Genomic DNA, 15,842 nt, shown 5'->3' on the forward strand with positions numbered 1-15,842 from the left:
GGTGTCAGCTAGCCAGGGAGGCCTGTACCAACACCAATATTAGAGATGGTACCAGCTACTCAGCAGGAGGAAGATGGCTGTTGGTTTCTCCAGAAGTAGAGTTTGATCCAACAGCAACCATCCTTTGAAATTGAGGATGGTACTGGCTTGGAAATAAGTTAGTAAGAATCTAGTCAGTAAGATCCTAACTGCAATAGTAGTCTCAAAGTCACTGTTGCCCTGGAGGAAATGAACTGTCCTATTCATGCTTGATGTATCCCTCTGAAGGATGAATGAGGGATCTGTCTTGAAAGTAAACACAACTGCAATCAGGACAAGGATATAATATTTTTAAGGCCATTCACTGGACAAGAAATAATAAAAGTGATTCAGTCTCTCAAACATCTTAGAAGCTTGCCTATTCCAACAAAAATTTTGGAGGATAAATGGGAAGAACTTGAAGTCCTAAACCACAATCAAACAATAAAAACTAGCGGACACAGAGGAACCATGTTTTATTAAACTCAGGAAAAAATAGACTTATCTCCTGTAAGGCCTTATCTAAGGGGGAAAAGAATTCTTTAAAGAAATACCAAGGACAGGGAATATTTAGATGTAAGGGGAAACAAGGGTAATAAAATAATGGACTAGTTTGCATAGTCTTTTCTTTAAAATCCTCAAGGTAGCAATTCCGTGACCTTTTGAAACAAATATCTATTAGGATGACTGGTGCAGTTGATCCTGCACAGAGGCTGGGAGATAGAGTTAATTTTCTACAGCTACAAAAAAACCTGCAGGGAAAAAGTCTTCCATGTATTTTTCTTCTTCCTTCCTTTTACTTATTTTTTGTTTATAACACCATTAGAAGCCACTTCTTCACGATAAAGCTTCAGGGTGGAAAGGAAAGCTTATGTTATCTACTGGAAAATTGCCCAGATGCATCTCAACTGGTAGTTGCACCTCAGTGAATGTTACTTACAAGAGCAACGACAAATTGCCTCTTACTTATAGGAGTTTTGTAAGCCAAGAGAGATCTGACTGACAGCCGACCTTGTACAGATTGCTGTACCAGCATCTGCAGGTATTTGTGTAGGAGGAAGGATATGATTTGGCTCATCACTTCCTATAGTCTATCATTAGTATTTTTTCCTCCATATAATTCAATTTTCTTTTTATTCTTAATTAATAGCATTATAAGCATCTCCTTCCACCCGCTGAGGTTTCTGTACTTGTATGAAGCTCCTAAAGTTAAGTAAGTGTGAATGTCTGTCAAGTACAGTCCTTGCAGGAGATGATGTACGTTTTATGTATTTTGAGTAAAGACTAATTAATAGCTAATTAGTATAATGGAAGTAATATAAAACAGATGCAGAGAAGACCTTGTGGAAAATTATTATGAATTAGATAGTATGTGATTTGGCCAAAGCAAGCTTGCAGATAAGAATTCACGTAGTGGCCATGTGGAGGGACAATCAGTGTCTGTCTATCTCCTACACTTAGGGAGTAATTTAATCAAGTTTGCTATTGTTAGTACTCAGTGCTTCAAGCTGTTGTTTTCACAAGTAGGTAGTTTGGGCTCTGATCTGCAATATTCCTACACAGTCAAGGCTTCATGGACAAAATGGTCATTTATTGAGGAGTTTAATCTTTTTAATACAGAATAGGAAATAAAGAGGCAGAAGAATAAAATGCAGTCATGACCTGATTTAGTGGTACTGTGGGAGAACTCCTTTTGATTGCATACAGAAATGTCCATGGGTTTTGTCTGGCATTATCCCACTGTTAACTTTCTCCGTTTTAGCCAACTTTTGCCTATTTTTCTATTTGGGCAGTACAGCATTGCACACAGGTGTGCAAGGCAGTATTATTGACAGAAATAGGTTCACTATTCAATAAGACTTCTTTTATTAAAAGAATCTTCCATTCTGAAATTCCTAATGCTGTCATTGAATGTATTATGCTTTTCTGCTTTTCTGATTACCTCTTCAGCGACAAAGATGTCTGGAGAAGTATATGAGCCATATGGCATAAGAAATTATTTTACATGTAAAAAATAAGTGTTCCTGTTTAAGTTAGTTCTAGGGAACCTTATAATCTTTAAAACATAAGCATACATGTCTTGTCTTATATGATTAACTCATTAGGTTTCCAATTTTCATAGAAAGATGTAAGGGATATCTTGACTCCTGTACATGTTGAAGCAAGTTATCATCTGGGGCACCATATTCTACAGAAAAGAAATGCTCAAGAATTTTCACCACTTCAACCCGTTCTTCAACGGAGGAAAGAAAAAGATGTTATAAAAAGCAAGGTTAGTGTATGAGTTCTCTTTTTTCAAATGCATTAAGTAAATATTCACGTTTTAATCTCCAGTTAAAAAAAGCTTCACGCATCCATAGCGTGCGAAGGACTGCATTTTCCAGACCAGCACCTAGTCCCTTGATCTTAATGAGTAAACCAGCATGCTAAAAAATGCCTAATTTTTTGCTAAAAAAAAAAAAAAAAAAATCTTTGCAGAACTGGTATACAATTTGTATTATGATTTTAAAAAAAAAAAAAAAAGAGGTATGAGCAGAGAACTTGCAAGAATATATAATATTATATACCTCGGAACATACAGGTACGAAATTCATTCTTTGAAATATTCATTCTTTTTCAGCTACACAGGATGAGTCACTTTCCAGTATAGAATTGTTCCTTAAAATTAATTCTGCATTAAAACAATATCGTGTTGGTATTAATCTTGAAGTGTTTCAACAATGTTGCTGAAGTACTGGTTCTGTGAAGGTATTGCAGGTTTTCAAACACAAAGTCGGGGGTGGGGGGGGAAGAGAAATTCTGTATCCTTAAGTGAGTATGAAATTAACTTTTTTCCACAAAAAAACTTATTAAGAGTTAATAGACTTTTACTCTGACTTAAGCAAAAGTTCAGGATGCTCTGAATTTTTAGCTACCAAATGATCATATTACGACTCTTCACAAACAGTAAGTTTCATGTAATTCAGGTACAGTTGACTATCAGAACTCTGAGATATTTAAAAGCTCCATTTAAATGGCATGCTTTTCCTTTTCATCTTCATTCAAAATTCTGTTTTAGAAACCACAGAGTTAGAGAGAAACAGGGTGTTGTTGAATATAGTGACATAAATGTCACGCTCTATAGCGTACTGATAACCAAGGCACGGACACATGCAACTCACGGTGTCTCTAGTTTCATCAAACCTTACTAACAGTATGGTAAGTAAAGTTTGTGTAATGAAACTCTCTTGTGGAAGTTAATGTGCTGTATCATAGGAGAGACTGCAGAGACCTCAGTTCTGGATCCTGTAAAACACTCTGCCCTTTTTATGTACTGCTTTTAAAAAATCAGCTGAACCCACTGCTTTAACTGTGAGAGTCTGAGCCTGGAAAGCCTCTCTGTTGTTATTCTGGGTGCGCAGAATGTGTTTGGAAAATGGCAAATCATAGCCTGGTTGAATTGTTTTTAGGCGCAAGAGCTATTAGCCAATTCCAGATACTTGCTAACAAGGTGATAGGGTTTTTTGTTTGGAAATACTTTTACTCACTATAATATGCATGATATCCTAAAGTGCTTTTTTTTTTATTTGTCTTCTATAGTTTGTTTTCGCAAGATTTTGCTCCCAAGAAAATTGTTCTGCTGACTTGAGAGTTTCTGGAAAAGTTGCTTTTCCAAAGTAAGTATAATGTGGCTTTCATTTTTTTGAAAGAGGTTCAGTAAGATTTTATCTAAATTATTCCTTAATCTTTTGTATGTAAAGAACATTAATTTGCAAAAGTAGACTATGGACTCCCTGAGAAAATATGAGGAGTAAAGCTGTGTTTAGTTGAAGAATATTTTTAAATCGTAAATCTTTCCAGGAAATGTAACAGAAAAGTATATAATTGAAGAACTGTTCTTGCATAATTAGAAGACTTTACAGCTCATAAAATATATCTTCTTCACAAAAAGGTAAACTTGTATTCTACACTTCATATATAACTGGGCGGCTAAGATGCAGTGCATAATGCATACTCAATATGTAGACATCATAACTGCTGTTAAATTGGCAAGCTATCAATTATTTCTGCTGCTCTTATGAAGATACTGTACAAAGAAGATACTTCAGTTTTGTACCAAGACATTGTTATATTTATTATTTCAATTATAAAATAATTAAGTGGCTCTTTTTCCTCATTTACTTAAGAATATTACATCTTCAGTTTTATACTGCTGATTGAGACACCAGATGGTTGACTATTATGTGAGGTTTAGACTTCTTTTCCAATGAATTAGCTTGCATTTTCCAAAATTAATTTTGTTTTGTGATTTTTCGTTTGCATCCCTAATTTTTTTGTACACCCTTTAGTGTGTTTCAGTTTTTCTCATTCCTTCCAATTAGGTATCATGTTTAAATCCTGTTATTATGCAAGATGATTAATGCACTTTCAAACTATTTAAATACAGTTGTTATTGTCTTGCAGAATCTGTATTACACCAAGCAATTCTTTGTGAGATACACTTCTATTTAGCATCATCTTTGGAAAGTTTTAAGCCATGTACCATCGTTTCTATTCAGAATGGATTTTAATCATTTGATTTTAAGTTATATTTTATTATCACAACCTCTTTCTTTATTGAATATTATACTTCAAGAAATATGGGTTGTTGGTGTGCAAAAAGAGAAATTTTTTCTTTTTGAAGAAAAGAATGAATCTCATTGTGTATTTTTTGTGTGTGTCCTCGATTTTCTTGTGTAATTTATCACTTTTAAAGTTGATTCTACTTTAATCGAGATACTAGGTTGAACAACCAAAAGATGATGACAATCACATAATGCTGATTAATCGCACCTGTGTGATCCTAAGCACAAGCTTTTTCATCTTCATAGATTTCAGAGTAAGATTAGTATCTTTCTGCCTACTTTAACGCGTGGCCTGTAGCATGAGTCTTAAGCCCTTTCATTTTCTCAGGCTTGAAGGTTATTTTATTTGAACGATCATAAACTTTTCAGAAAGAAAGATTGTGCAGCATTTCCATTCGTGACATTAGCAATGCAGTTTTGTAAGTACTGCAAAGCTCTAAGAAAGGAAAACAGATTACAACATACCTGCTTGGCATTAGGTACCAGTAGCAGATTTTCAGTGTAAATAAATAGGCTAAATATCTTGATAAAGTGTGAAGTATCACCTTAAATTACATTGTCTCCCTAGAATCTCGATTAAAAACTAGTTAGCTGTGAAGTGTTAATTTATTTTGTCTAGACAGAATGCATTCATTATCCTTGAACAGCAAAGCAAACACTTTTAGTCTTAAAAGAATGAAATCAAATAGGGGTGTCAAAGTAATGCTTTACTTACTGAGTTACGAGTCTTCATGTATACACTATCATGTTTTGTTTAAATTGCTTAGATTTTGGCCTGCTCTGTAAATTTCTGGTCCACATAATGCATTTTTTAATGAAGAATGAAATATGATTACCAGGGAAAAGCTCTAGTTCAGCATTGTTGTAGTCCCAGATGTGCACCTGGTGCTTTTGTGTACTTGTGTGTTAAGCTGGGAGGCATCTTTGTGACAGCATCTTGTTAATGAGCTTGGCTGTAACGCATATAAGAGGACTGAACAGTAAGATATAACTAGTAAAACAACTTTAAAATTTAACTAAACTTAATCAAGCTACTGAAATGTTAGCATTGTGTTTTTCTTTTACGCTTTTGTCTTGGAACCTATCTGCTTATGCAGTGCTTTTACCTTCTGTTGCCTTTAGAAGTGCCAGCTTCTTTCCCAAAGGTGTTCAGTGACTAATGCTTTGGTTTCAAGCCAGAATATCTGATAAATGTCTATTTCTAGGCAGCTTTTCTACAAGTCTTAATTAAACTTTAATGTCAAGCTGAAGTTTACTTTTAGCCCCCCCATAGGGTGTCTGTACTTGTAACATGATTATAGAACATTACATAGATCACAAGATAGGCATGTTCACTTGCCCTCTTTGTGACCTGTTTCGTATTAACTCAATCCTATACTTTTGAGTACGAAGAGTGAATTTTGAAATAATGTCTGAAAATACTGTAGCAGTAGCACATTGCTATTCTTGCCTGTAAAGGAAAGGACCTGTCTTGTAAAAGCTAGAAGCATGACTGGTCTGATAACAATTTTCTTGCTCTCGCATTAATAACCTCAGGCCTTAAAAAATACAGCACTGGAGCTGACCATCATATAACCGATGTAGTACCTTCGCTTACAGGACTGAGTAAAAACTTTCCTAATGATCTCAGCTGTCAGAACCAAACGAAGTTAACTAAAAGAGCAGTGGCAGAAAATTTTTGCATACAAGCTGTGTATAGAATTACTTTTCACTTATATTATGATAACTTTTTATAGGCCTCATGATAAGAAAACATATCTTGCTGTTGGAAGTATGAAGACTTTATTGTTGAACATTTCTCTGCTTAATGTCGGAGATGATGCATATGAAACTGTCCTCCACATTCAAATCCCTAAAGGTCTTTATTTCATCCGAGTTTTAGAATTGGTAAGAACAAAAAAATTTGTCGAACTGTAATCCTTTGATATTTTTCTTCATCAGCCAGAATTTTTCAAGTTATGTTAATGGCTTGTTGAGTGTCTTTAGATATTGACAACCTACACACACCCCAAAAATAAAAAAAATTAGTTTCTAAATGTATTTCAGGATGTTACTGTTACTTTTTGTCTGATGATCATGTTTTCAGTGATCACAAAGATCTCATTGAATCTGCTCTTTTTCACAGATACGTAGTCTTATGAAGAAGTCACAAATCTAATTGCTCTCTCTTTCTGCCTTTTTAAAATAACTGCTGTCTGTGTAGAATCCCCCTGACACCTTTCAGAGGTTGGCTTTAAACTTGAGTGGGTCTGGGTCTGAAGCCTTTGCTTCACTGGGAGCAAACAGAAGATGAAGTAACAGGCTACAGTAATCAGTATAAGGATATGTTAACGTAGTCATGAATAGCATGAATGTTCTGTATATCTGCATCAGTGAAATAACAAACACCTCGTTCAGGGAAATATAAACCACCCAATTTCAGTGTGTGCATGTAATTTAAAATGTCGGAAAAAAAAGCAGTTTTGTTTTAATCATTAATAATTTGTCCTTTATTTTAGGAAGAAAAACAGATACATTGTGATGTATTAGATAAAGAAATTCACACAGTGAAACTTGAGTGCGGCGTTGGTTATTTATATGTAGATCAAAAGTCAAAGGTAAGCTATGTATGAAGTTCCTAGCTTTAAAAACACCCTAAATATGTTACAAGGATTTTCACAGGGGGGAAAACCCCTTGTTTTTCAGAATCTCTCCTTCATTCCCAACTAATGTCTTTTATCAGGTTGGTCTGAATCTCTCTGCTACTTTTAAAACTGGTTGCTTAAACACTCTCTGGAATAATTCATTAGTGGACAACATTGTTTGTATTATGCATCAACTGATTGTGCTTGGTTTCCTAGACAAGTGAGCTGACTAAGTCTATGAACAAATGTGTTAGGTCAATAGAAAGGGAGTAGGAGACACAAAAAGCAAGTATTTTCTTAGTTCTGAGTTTTTTTAGAGCAGGAAATTGTAAAAGAGTTTAATAAAATATTTTTATTTTATTTGATATAAAGAAAATTTTTTTTGTTCTACAGCTGGATTTTAGTTTCCTCTTGGATGCAAGCTCATTTACCAGAGCAGAAGATGACCTCAACATCATCATTAATGCTACCTGGTAAAGTCTAATAAAAATTGCTCCATGAAAAATATTACTAGCTTTGGAAAACAGAATAGGGAACAATGGAAAGACTTAGCAAAGCACAATTGCAAGAAAGCACATCAGTTGTAATTTCCCTTTCTCTACAGGTTTGCAAAAAAACCAGGTAATAGGTATTAAATAACAAGCCTGTATGAAATGTTCTTTTTTTTACTGCCTGACATGTTGTTACCAAAAAAATATTTTTGTTTTAATAATCCAAAAGGTCTGTTTAATCTTTGTTTGTAGAAATAATACATAGTGTATGATAATGCGTTCGATACTCATTTTTCTCTCATTGCATTTTTATAGTAAAAATGAAGATGGGAACATGTTGCTGGATAACACGCTAACTTTAGTTGTACCTCTAAAATATGAGATTGAGTTAAATGCTCATGGGTAAGTCAGCTATTGCTATACCTGCACATCCATAGAACTGTTTCTTGTTACTATTCTAAATTCCCAAAGCTTTTAAGCTGAAAAATCCTGGGAATGAGATGGCACAGCTATCCTGGGGTCTGACCCATACACTTCTAAGATTTTGTCGTGAGACAAGACCAACGATATCTATGGTGCTTCGAACTTGTCTCTTAACAGACTTAATATTTTTTTAAGAACTGGAATATTTTTTAATAGAAAGAGATCCTCAGATTCCTTGCTTAACATGGACTATATTCTGGGTTTGTTGTGGGGCGTTCATGGAGCGTAGTTTTGGGTGAGGACTTATGACTTTTTCTGATTCATCTGCCTTTTTAAGAGGAACGAGTACAAAGGTAAGAGGACTTCTACTCAGGGTTCCTAGATTTACTTAAACGCAAACTCAGGTATTTTCTTAGAACCAATCTTACTGGAGATAGCATGGAGCAAAAAGTTATGCTAATAATATATAGCAATTCTATTAATTAACAACTTCTAAACCATTGTAGATTTGTATCACCAGCTTCATTTGTTTATGGAACAAATGAGAAAGATTCACCAGTTACGTGTATGAAGGAGAATATCAACTTCACTTTTCATGTAAGAGTTTTTCTTTGTAAACCCTATTATCCTTGTTTTGAAGGTTAATGCTTAGATTTCCAGTGTATCTAATGATAGTCTGCACAGCCAAGAAGGGAACTTTGAGTACAAGGGCGTGGTGAGCAACTTTATGCATTCGTGATGGGAAGTGGCTGTTAATCCCTCTTTGAACACTTCTTTTGGCCTGGACAATCTTCCACTGAATGGTCAGAAAAAAAATACTTAGCACAAGCAGGATTGAAAGTGGTAGAGCGGAAAAAAAAAAGAAACACTTTAAAAGGAATTATCTTACGGTAAGCAAAAGGAACTAGGAGCTCCTTATAAGAGCATCTATAGGTATCAGATTTGTCTCCAATGGATTAAAAGCAGGAGTTGGACATTAATCTCTCCTAGTTCCTTTTGCACGTTCTCCCGGAAGGCAGTCTGTATGACCTGAGGGTAGTCATCGCAGATTAGCACTACTTACTCATTGGGTTCAGAGAAGTGAAGGGTTCAGTAAGCCTGCAGCATGAGTTAAGCAAAATGTTACAACTCCTAGCAGAATCCACTTTCATGACAGCGTAACAATGCAGGTGCTACCCCATTCTGTGAAGTTTTATGTATTTATACTTTATATATATATTTTTGTTACTTGAATAGCTACCATGAATTCAAGCTTTAAAGGTATAACATTCTTCCCCACAAGGTTATCAGTGCAGGACCAAGCATGGCTCCAAATACAAACTTAGAGATAACGATACCTAATGCTTTTCCACCCAATGACTTCAAATTATTCAACACATTGGATATCAAGGTAAGCACAGGTTATGTAAAATAATTTTATTAGCTATATGAATTCTATGAAGCAGAGCATAGCAGAACTAGGTACTAAGTATGTGTTCAATTTGTTAGCTATGGTGAAGCAGACTGAACAAGAATAGGATGATCTTCAGCCCCATGTGTTTCAGAATTCTGAAAGTAAAATTTACATTCCTTTTGAGCTTCTTGCCTTTCAGAAATCTGTATTCTGATTATTATCTGATGTTTAAATTCTGACAGTGATGATGTTACTTTTATTTCCAGACAACAGTTGGACAGTGCTCCTATAATAAATACCCCAGAAACTGTAATGCAGCAGAAAAAAATGAAAACATATTAAAGGATGTTGTCACTTTCTTTTCAAAGCCTGCTAAGAGACAAATGGTAAGGTCTGTCTTTTGGCATCAGTGGGAAATAAATGACTGTATGAATGAGCCTTAAGACAATGGTATATCTTATATATTGAGGTCACCAGAGTGGTCTTCCAAGGATTTGTGGTGGGGTCTGTGATAAGTTCAGCGTAGTCATAAGTGACTTTAGTGAAAGAGGTGAGAACTGAGAGGAGAAAGTTGATTAATGACAGGTCACTGAAGTCAGTGTGGATGACAGTCACCTACGAAGAACCGCCAAAGGGTTATGTAACTGGATGAGTGGGCAAACAGAATGGCAGATGAAATTCAGTAACAAATCAAAAATGATGCATGTGGGAAAAACAGTCTTAATTTTAATTACATGAAGTATGCACATCAAATATTTATTGCCTTTTCCATATCAAAAAAGTGCCATCAAATGTAACTAATAGGAGCCAGGTTAAAAAAAAAAAAAAACAAAAGTAGTACTCATGTTGGAACTTCTTACTGCAGGGTGTTATGAATGCTAAAAATAAGTGAATTCCAAGGGGCACTATACAAGTTAATGGGACTGAAAGTCGTTAAGAATTACAAAATATATGGAAATAATTTTTGGCTCGGAAGTTCTTATTAAAACTATTTCGGAGGCTGGGAGAATATCGTACGTGCCTTGCCTATTCAAGCTCGTCCCTCTGTACCTGCTTATGGACCCTGCTGGAGATCAGATACTTGACTATGTAGTCCAAACCAGAATTGTTGTTCTAGTGTTACATTTTTTGAGGGTTTCTTCTCACAGAAATCTCCGTGTCCTGCAACTTCCGTTTGATAAAGTACAATTTTGTTTAATACTTTCATCTTAAAAGAAGCTGGACATTTTTAAATACGTTAATTTGGGACTTTAAGTAAGCACATGACACGGAACATTAACCAACAATTGAGAGACAGCCTGCACTAGAATATCAAATCACAACTTAGGCATTGCAGTCTTGGCCAAAGAATATAATCATGTGCAGGCTTGTTTTTTTGTCTTCTCCAAAGCTGAGTGAAATGGTGCTAGCGTACAAGTCAGTGTACAAGTGTAAGGATCAATCAATTATACTGGATATCATATAGTCATTGTCATTTATCATTCTTGATAAAAGCTAATTTGAAATAACAGTGTAAAAAATCCCCATATAACTAAATTATGATAATTGTTATTTTTCAGTCTAAAAAAATTTGAATTTTTAGGAAAAATGACCTATTGTCTTCTATAACAATTAGGTTGGTCCCTTGTACTGTTCCTTTAGCACCTATGGACTGACAGTGATGGATGACTAAACCTAGAGTTACACCCTGACTTTGCAAAAACAAACATGGATCTTTTTGTTTTACTCAGTTCCCGAGTGTCTTTAATACTAAGATGATAAAGTTGATAAACATAAGTTTTAATCTTCCCTTCCCTTCTACAGTACTGCATGAAAAATGACAGCCTTTGCTTACAAATATATTGCAAGCTTGGAAACATGGAAAGTGGAAAAGAAGCAACCGTTCAGTTGCATCTGGAGGCTACTCCTTCACTTTTAGAAATGGTAACACATGAATTTTTCATGCTTGGGAATATTTCAAGGTGTATTTGCAGTATTCTCTGCATATAAATTCTAGGTATTAATATATCTTTGCAAACAGTCCAATTAAATCCACATGTTTTAGGTGTTACCTATTTTGTTTTCCATGCTAAGTCTCAAGGTGATAGGAAAAATGAAAACCACTGAAAAATAGGTATTTTAGATTATCGCTTTATTTTATAGTATGTATTGCTTTGCCTATTCTGGCTGGGTTGGGTAGGACTGGGATTTAATTTCAACTCATAATTGTACTTTTCTAAGAAAAGCAGCATGGATGTGGACTTAAGTAAAATCCATCTGGGCTTCATTCCAGCTTCTGGTACTAATTTGTTTTGTGATCAGAAAAAGGCACCATTGTGTGTTTGTGTGAGATTCTGTTTCTGTGAGCAGCTGTGTTACCATTTTTGCTGGATAGGAATTAATGTGTTGAAGTTATTTTTTAAAAGACAGGATTTTTTTTTTTAATCAGGATGATGCATCAGCATTGAAGTTTGAAGTAAGAGCAATAGCCTCCCCAGAAAAAAATGCGAAAGTTATTGAACTACACAAGGACAAGCAAGTTGCATATGTAAGAATTCTCTTAATGAATTTGTGATAAACTTGTTAAAGTAGAAAAAACAACAGCAATTAAAATTGTGAAATTCTATACATATCTATACACAGGCAAAGAATATAGTGTTAATTACTTAAGAATGTAATTAATTCCTAGTTTGTTTTAGCAAAAAAAAAAAAAAATCAGTTAGCACTAAACTTATTTTCTGCTTTCCAGGTCTATTTGGAAGGAGTGCACCACCAGAAGCCAAAATACCGTGTTACTATGCTAATTATTGGAATAGGCTTAATAGTTGGTGTTACCTTGTTTTTGCTTCTTTCATTTATATTATGGAAGGTAGGTTTTCAGTATTTTTCAGTTGTTCTCAAGTCAGGAATTCACACTGTTGGTGGATCTTTGGATCTGTTAATCCAGGTTAAAGAATAACTAACACTTCATTATGACCTATCCTTTCTAAAGAAACATAATTCCTCCTGTAACTTGTGTTTTTTCAAAATACTTCTCCATTTTCCTTCATTTTACCTTCTGTGTATTCTACATCTTCTGTTATTCAACACCACAAACCCCTTCCCATGTTTTATAAGGCATCACATGTTTGCAAATGATTTATATAATTTAAGGATATCGAATGGATCGTTTTTGTGGGATGGTGCTCCACATTTAATGTCACTTTACACATGATGACTGATAGTCTACAACATAGTTTCATGCCAGAATAAAATGTTTAAGATTTTAAACTGCAACATAAATGCTAAAAAAAATCCTGTGCATAAGTAAAGAAGAAAACTATGAAGGAAGCAGCTTCTCTGACAAGCGATTAAGAGATTGTTAACTTCTTTACCTACATGCAAACTTTCTCCGTCCATCATTTGTCCCAGGGAAGTGTAGAAATGAAACAAATTTAACAGGAAAGTTTTATTACCATTTCACATTTTAAAAAATACTGGATTCTGTGGACTGTTATAGTTCACAAGCCCACATGTCCTTAGTCCTTGCAGGGAGAGTATTAGCCTCCCAAAAAGTAAAAGAAAAAGCGAACCCACTTTTTTGATTGATGAGTAACACTTGATTACTTGGTATGACAAAGCAATGGCAAATACCATAGTTCATAAACACCATATAAATGCATTTTATTTTAGTTCATCTTTTATGTCTTAGATTTGATAACAAAGATTTGCTGACAACAGATTCCAAAATTATGTATTTCAGATTGGCTTTTTCAAAAGGCAATACAAACCAGTCCCCCAAGACAAGAACAGAAGAGACAGCTGGAGTTTTACAAGTGGGAACAAAGATGACTAAGATGGCAAATAAACATTTGATTTTAAATTGAAGAATTTAAGATTCACGTTAATTCACAGGAGAAACGTCAGGGACAAGAAAACTGGTCTTGAGCTCACTTGCTCTTACAAAATACACTTTATTTCCTTGAACTGTATGGAGGACTACACCTTAGAGTACTGTTGTTTTTCTAATATGAAAAGGGTAAAACAGTTTTTGTTTTGAAGTCTCACAATAATATTTGAAATGCCATATATATATATATATCTGGTTTCAAGCAGCCAGAAAAACACTAAAGATAAAGAGAAGAATTACTTACCAGAAAGAAGAATTTCTAGAAAATACAACGTTTGGCCAATCCTGGAAAATAAGATCTCAAAAACATTAGCGTGAGTTATTCTATTCATTTTCAAGTTTCAGTAATCTCTTGATTAGACATTCAAGAAGAAATCCTCCCTCATGTTGATTTGGCAGTTTTACAAGTGTAAATTAGCTTAAACCAATAGAAGGACCGTAAGTAGAGCACACAGATGTAGAAAACAGCTATCGGAAGCTCTCTTGGGCTTCTGAAGGTAACCTCGTAAGCTTTGGCTTCACAGGCACAGCCACAACACTGCAGAGACTTAGACACCCAGGCAAGCCAGAACCAGGAAGGTCAAAGGTGGATTCAGAGCAGGGAATTCTGTGGGATAGCCTGGAGATGCAGCAGAAGAGTCCTCTCTCCGCTGTAGAAAGAGCAATGTATTGGAGATCATAATTTGTAGCCATCTTTAACATGGTGCCTGCAAGCATTACAGAATTAGTTGTTTCATCCTTTCCTCAGATATCGCTGCCATGATGTTTTGGACTTCTCCAATTAAATATTTCTATGTGGGGTTTTTTAAAGCAAGTATTTATTTTTATTTATTTGAAGATTTTTCTATAGTACTTAGCATAGTAGTATTTAGTACTGGCATTCTTCCAGGACCTAAAAAAAAAAAACGACTTCCCATGATGACAAAACAGGGAAACATACCCAAAAGACTCCAAATGCCAACCTTACTGGGCCAAATTTTATCTTTAGATGTGCCACTTTACCTGAAATTACTTAATAAGGAAGTCATTTGGAGAGCTAGCTTGGGTTCCCGTGAAGTTTTCAGATAAATACTATCCAAACAGGCATCCTCAGAAGCCACTCAGCAGAAGGGCAAATGACTGAATAGAAGCATAGTTCAAACCACTGCTCTGCTACTACAGGAAGTTTCTTCAGCTAGATAAGTTTGCACTGCCACCTAGCTTTGGTGAAATAGTACAATCCAGGGGAAAAAAACCTGTTACTTTGCTCCCCAGTACAACTGGAGAATGTACAGCTTCTTCAATAGCTGAATTTATTGCAACAGCAGTATGCCGTATGGCCTTTCTTGCCACGCCTTTGATGTCCTTCTGAACTGCAAGGAGAAATGAATGTAATATGTACATACACTTGAAGCTGCACCATCACACGGGAATTAGCCTGAGACTCAAAAGCGATACAGCGTGCCTTCAACAAGCACTTTTGCTAATGCAGTGTTCGGTGCCATAAAAGCCACATTGTCCACAGATTCTAAAGGTATTGGGGACCATTTTGTAATTTCCTTTTACTTCATTTGATGCCAAAGATGTGGATCACTCTAAAGTAAATTTTCTCTCAAATCCTCTGCAGTGTAAGGACAAATGAATGTGTAGATATTTTTTAAAAAAAATCAAAATAAAATATGTGAAGAATGAAATATTTTCTTGCAAGTCTATGAAAATATACACAAAATGCTTATCTTCCAAATGGCTTTAGTGATTTTTTTGCACTTTAACCAAAATATCTTTGAACAGAAATTAGTTTGATATTACAGCATATTGTGAAAAATATACCTCAAATACTGGAAGAAGCATTAACATTCTTTTTAGTTCAAACAATGCAAAGAAGTGAAACTAAAGCATTTTATTTGTCTCTGAAATGGTTTACATAAGTCAGTAAAGGTGGTAATGTTGCCTTGGAATGTGTATACTTCCTATTCAGATTTTATTATTAACATGTAAATGTTGGTGCCTGTTCTTAGGATATGAAGCAAAATTCAATTAGCTTTTATAAACCTGGTTGACAAAAAAATGAATGTACAATGTCCTGATGGTAGCAAGGTTATAAAGTGTCACACAATTTCATTTTATTAGAAAAAGAACCCCAACAAGTTAAGCACATGAATGCTGTTTTTTCTGCAAGTTCGATTATTTTGTTAATTTTCAGTTATGTAATAAAACCAGTTAAATCTACTAAATGTAGCTGGAATCTTCTTCTTAGACAACTTCAGGACGTTTAGTTTGAGTTGTCTTAACATGTTAAAAATATTTGATGTGATATAGTATCAATTATAGTAGTTTAACTGGAGAGTATCACTGCGACTCGGACAACGGGTATAAACTAAAATGAGAGGTTCCAACGGCACATGAGGAAAAACATGAGGAAAAACAAAATGAGGACAGCCA

The 15,842-nt window shown here is 34.9% G+C and overlaps 1 protein-coding gene across 1 annotated transcript in view; it reads left to right on the forward strand.

Moving 5' to 3' along the window:
- ITGA4 (integrin, alpha 4 (antigen CD49D, alpha 4 subunit of VLA-4 receptor)) overlaps window positions 1–13,710 on the forward strand; it is a gene marked incomplete at its 5' end in the record, with an annotated part of 17,496 nt that extends 3,786 nt beyond the window's left edge. The window contains 13 exons of the mRNA XM_009575463.1: window positions 2,141–2,290; window positions 3,598–3,674; window positions 6,359–6,509; window positions 7,121–7,219; window positions 7,640–7,719; window positions 8,053–8,139; window positions 8,667–8,757; window positions 9,443–9,550; window positions 9,820–9,939; window positions 11,357–11,476; window positions 11,982–12,080; window positions 12,282–12,401; window positions 13,275–13,710. Coding sequence (XP_009573758.1) covers window positions 2,141–2,290; window positions 3,598–3,674; window positions 6,359–6,509; window positions 7,121–7,219; window positions 7,640–7,719; window positions 8,053–8,139; window positions 8,667–8,757; window positions 9,443–9,550; window positions 9,820–9,939; window positions 11,357–11,476; window positions 11,982–12,080; window positions 12,282–12,401; window positions 13,275–13,367 — 1,395 coding nt within the window. The remainder of the gene's footprint in view (window positions 1–2,140; window positions 2,291–3,597; window positions 3,675–6,358; window positions 6,510–7,120; window positions 7,220–7,639; window positions 7,720–8,052; window positions 8,140–8,666; window positions 8,758–9,442; window positions 9,551–9,819; window positions 9,940–11,356; window positions 11,477–11,981; window positions 12,081–12,281; window positions 12,402–13,274) is intronic.
- Between the last annotated feature and the right edge of the window lie 2,132 nt (window positions 13,711–15,842).

This window comes from Fulmarus glacialis, unplaced genomic scaffold (genome assembly GCF_000690835.1).
Source record: "Fulmarus glacialis isolate BGI_N327 unplaced genomic scaffold, ASM69083v1 scaffold44503, whole genome shotgun sequence".
Classification (NCBI taxonomy): domain Eukaryota; kingdom Metazoa; phylum Chordata; class Aves; order Procellariiformes; family Procellariidae; genus Fulmarus; species Fulmarus glacialis.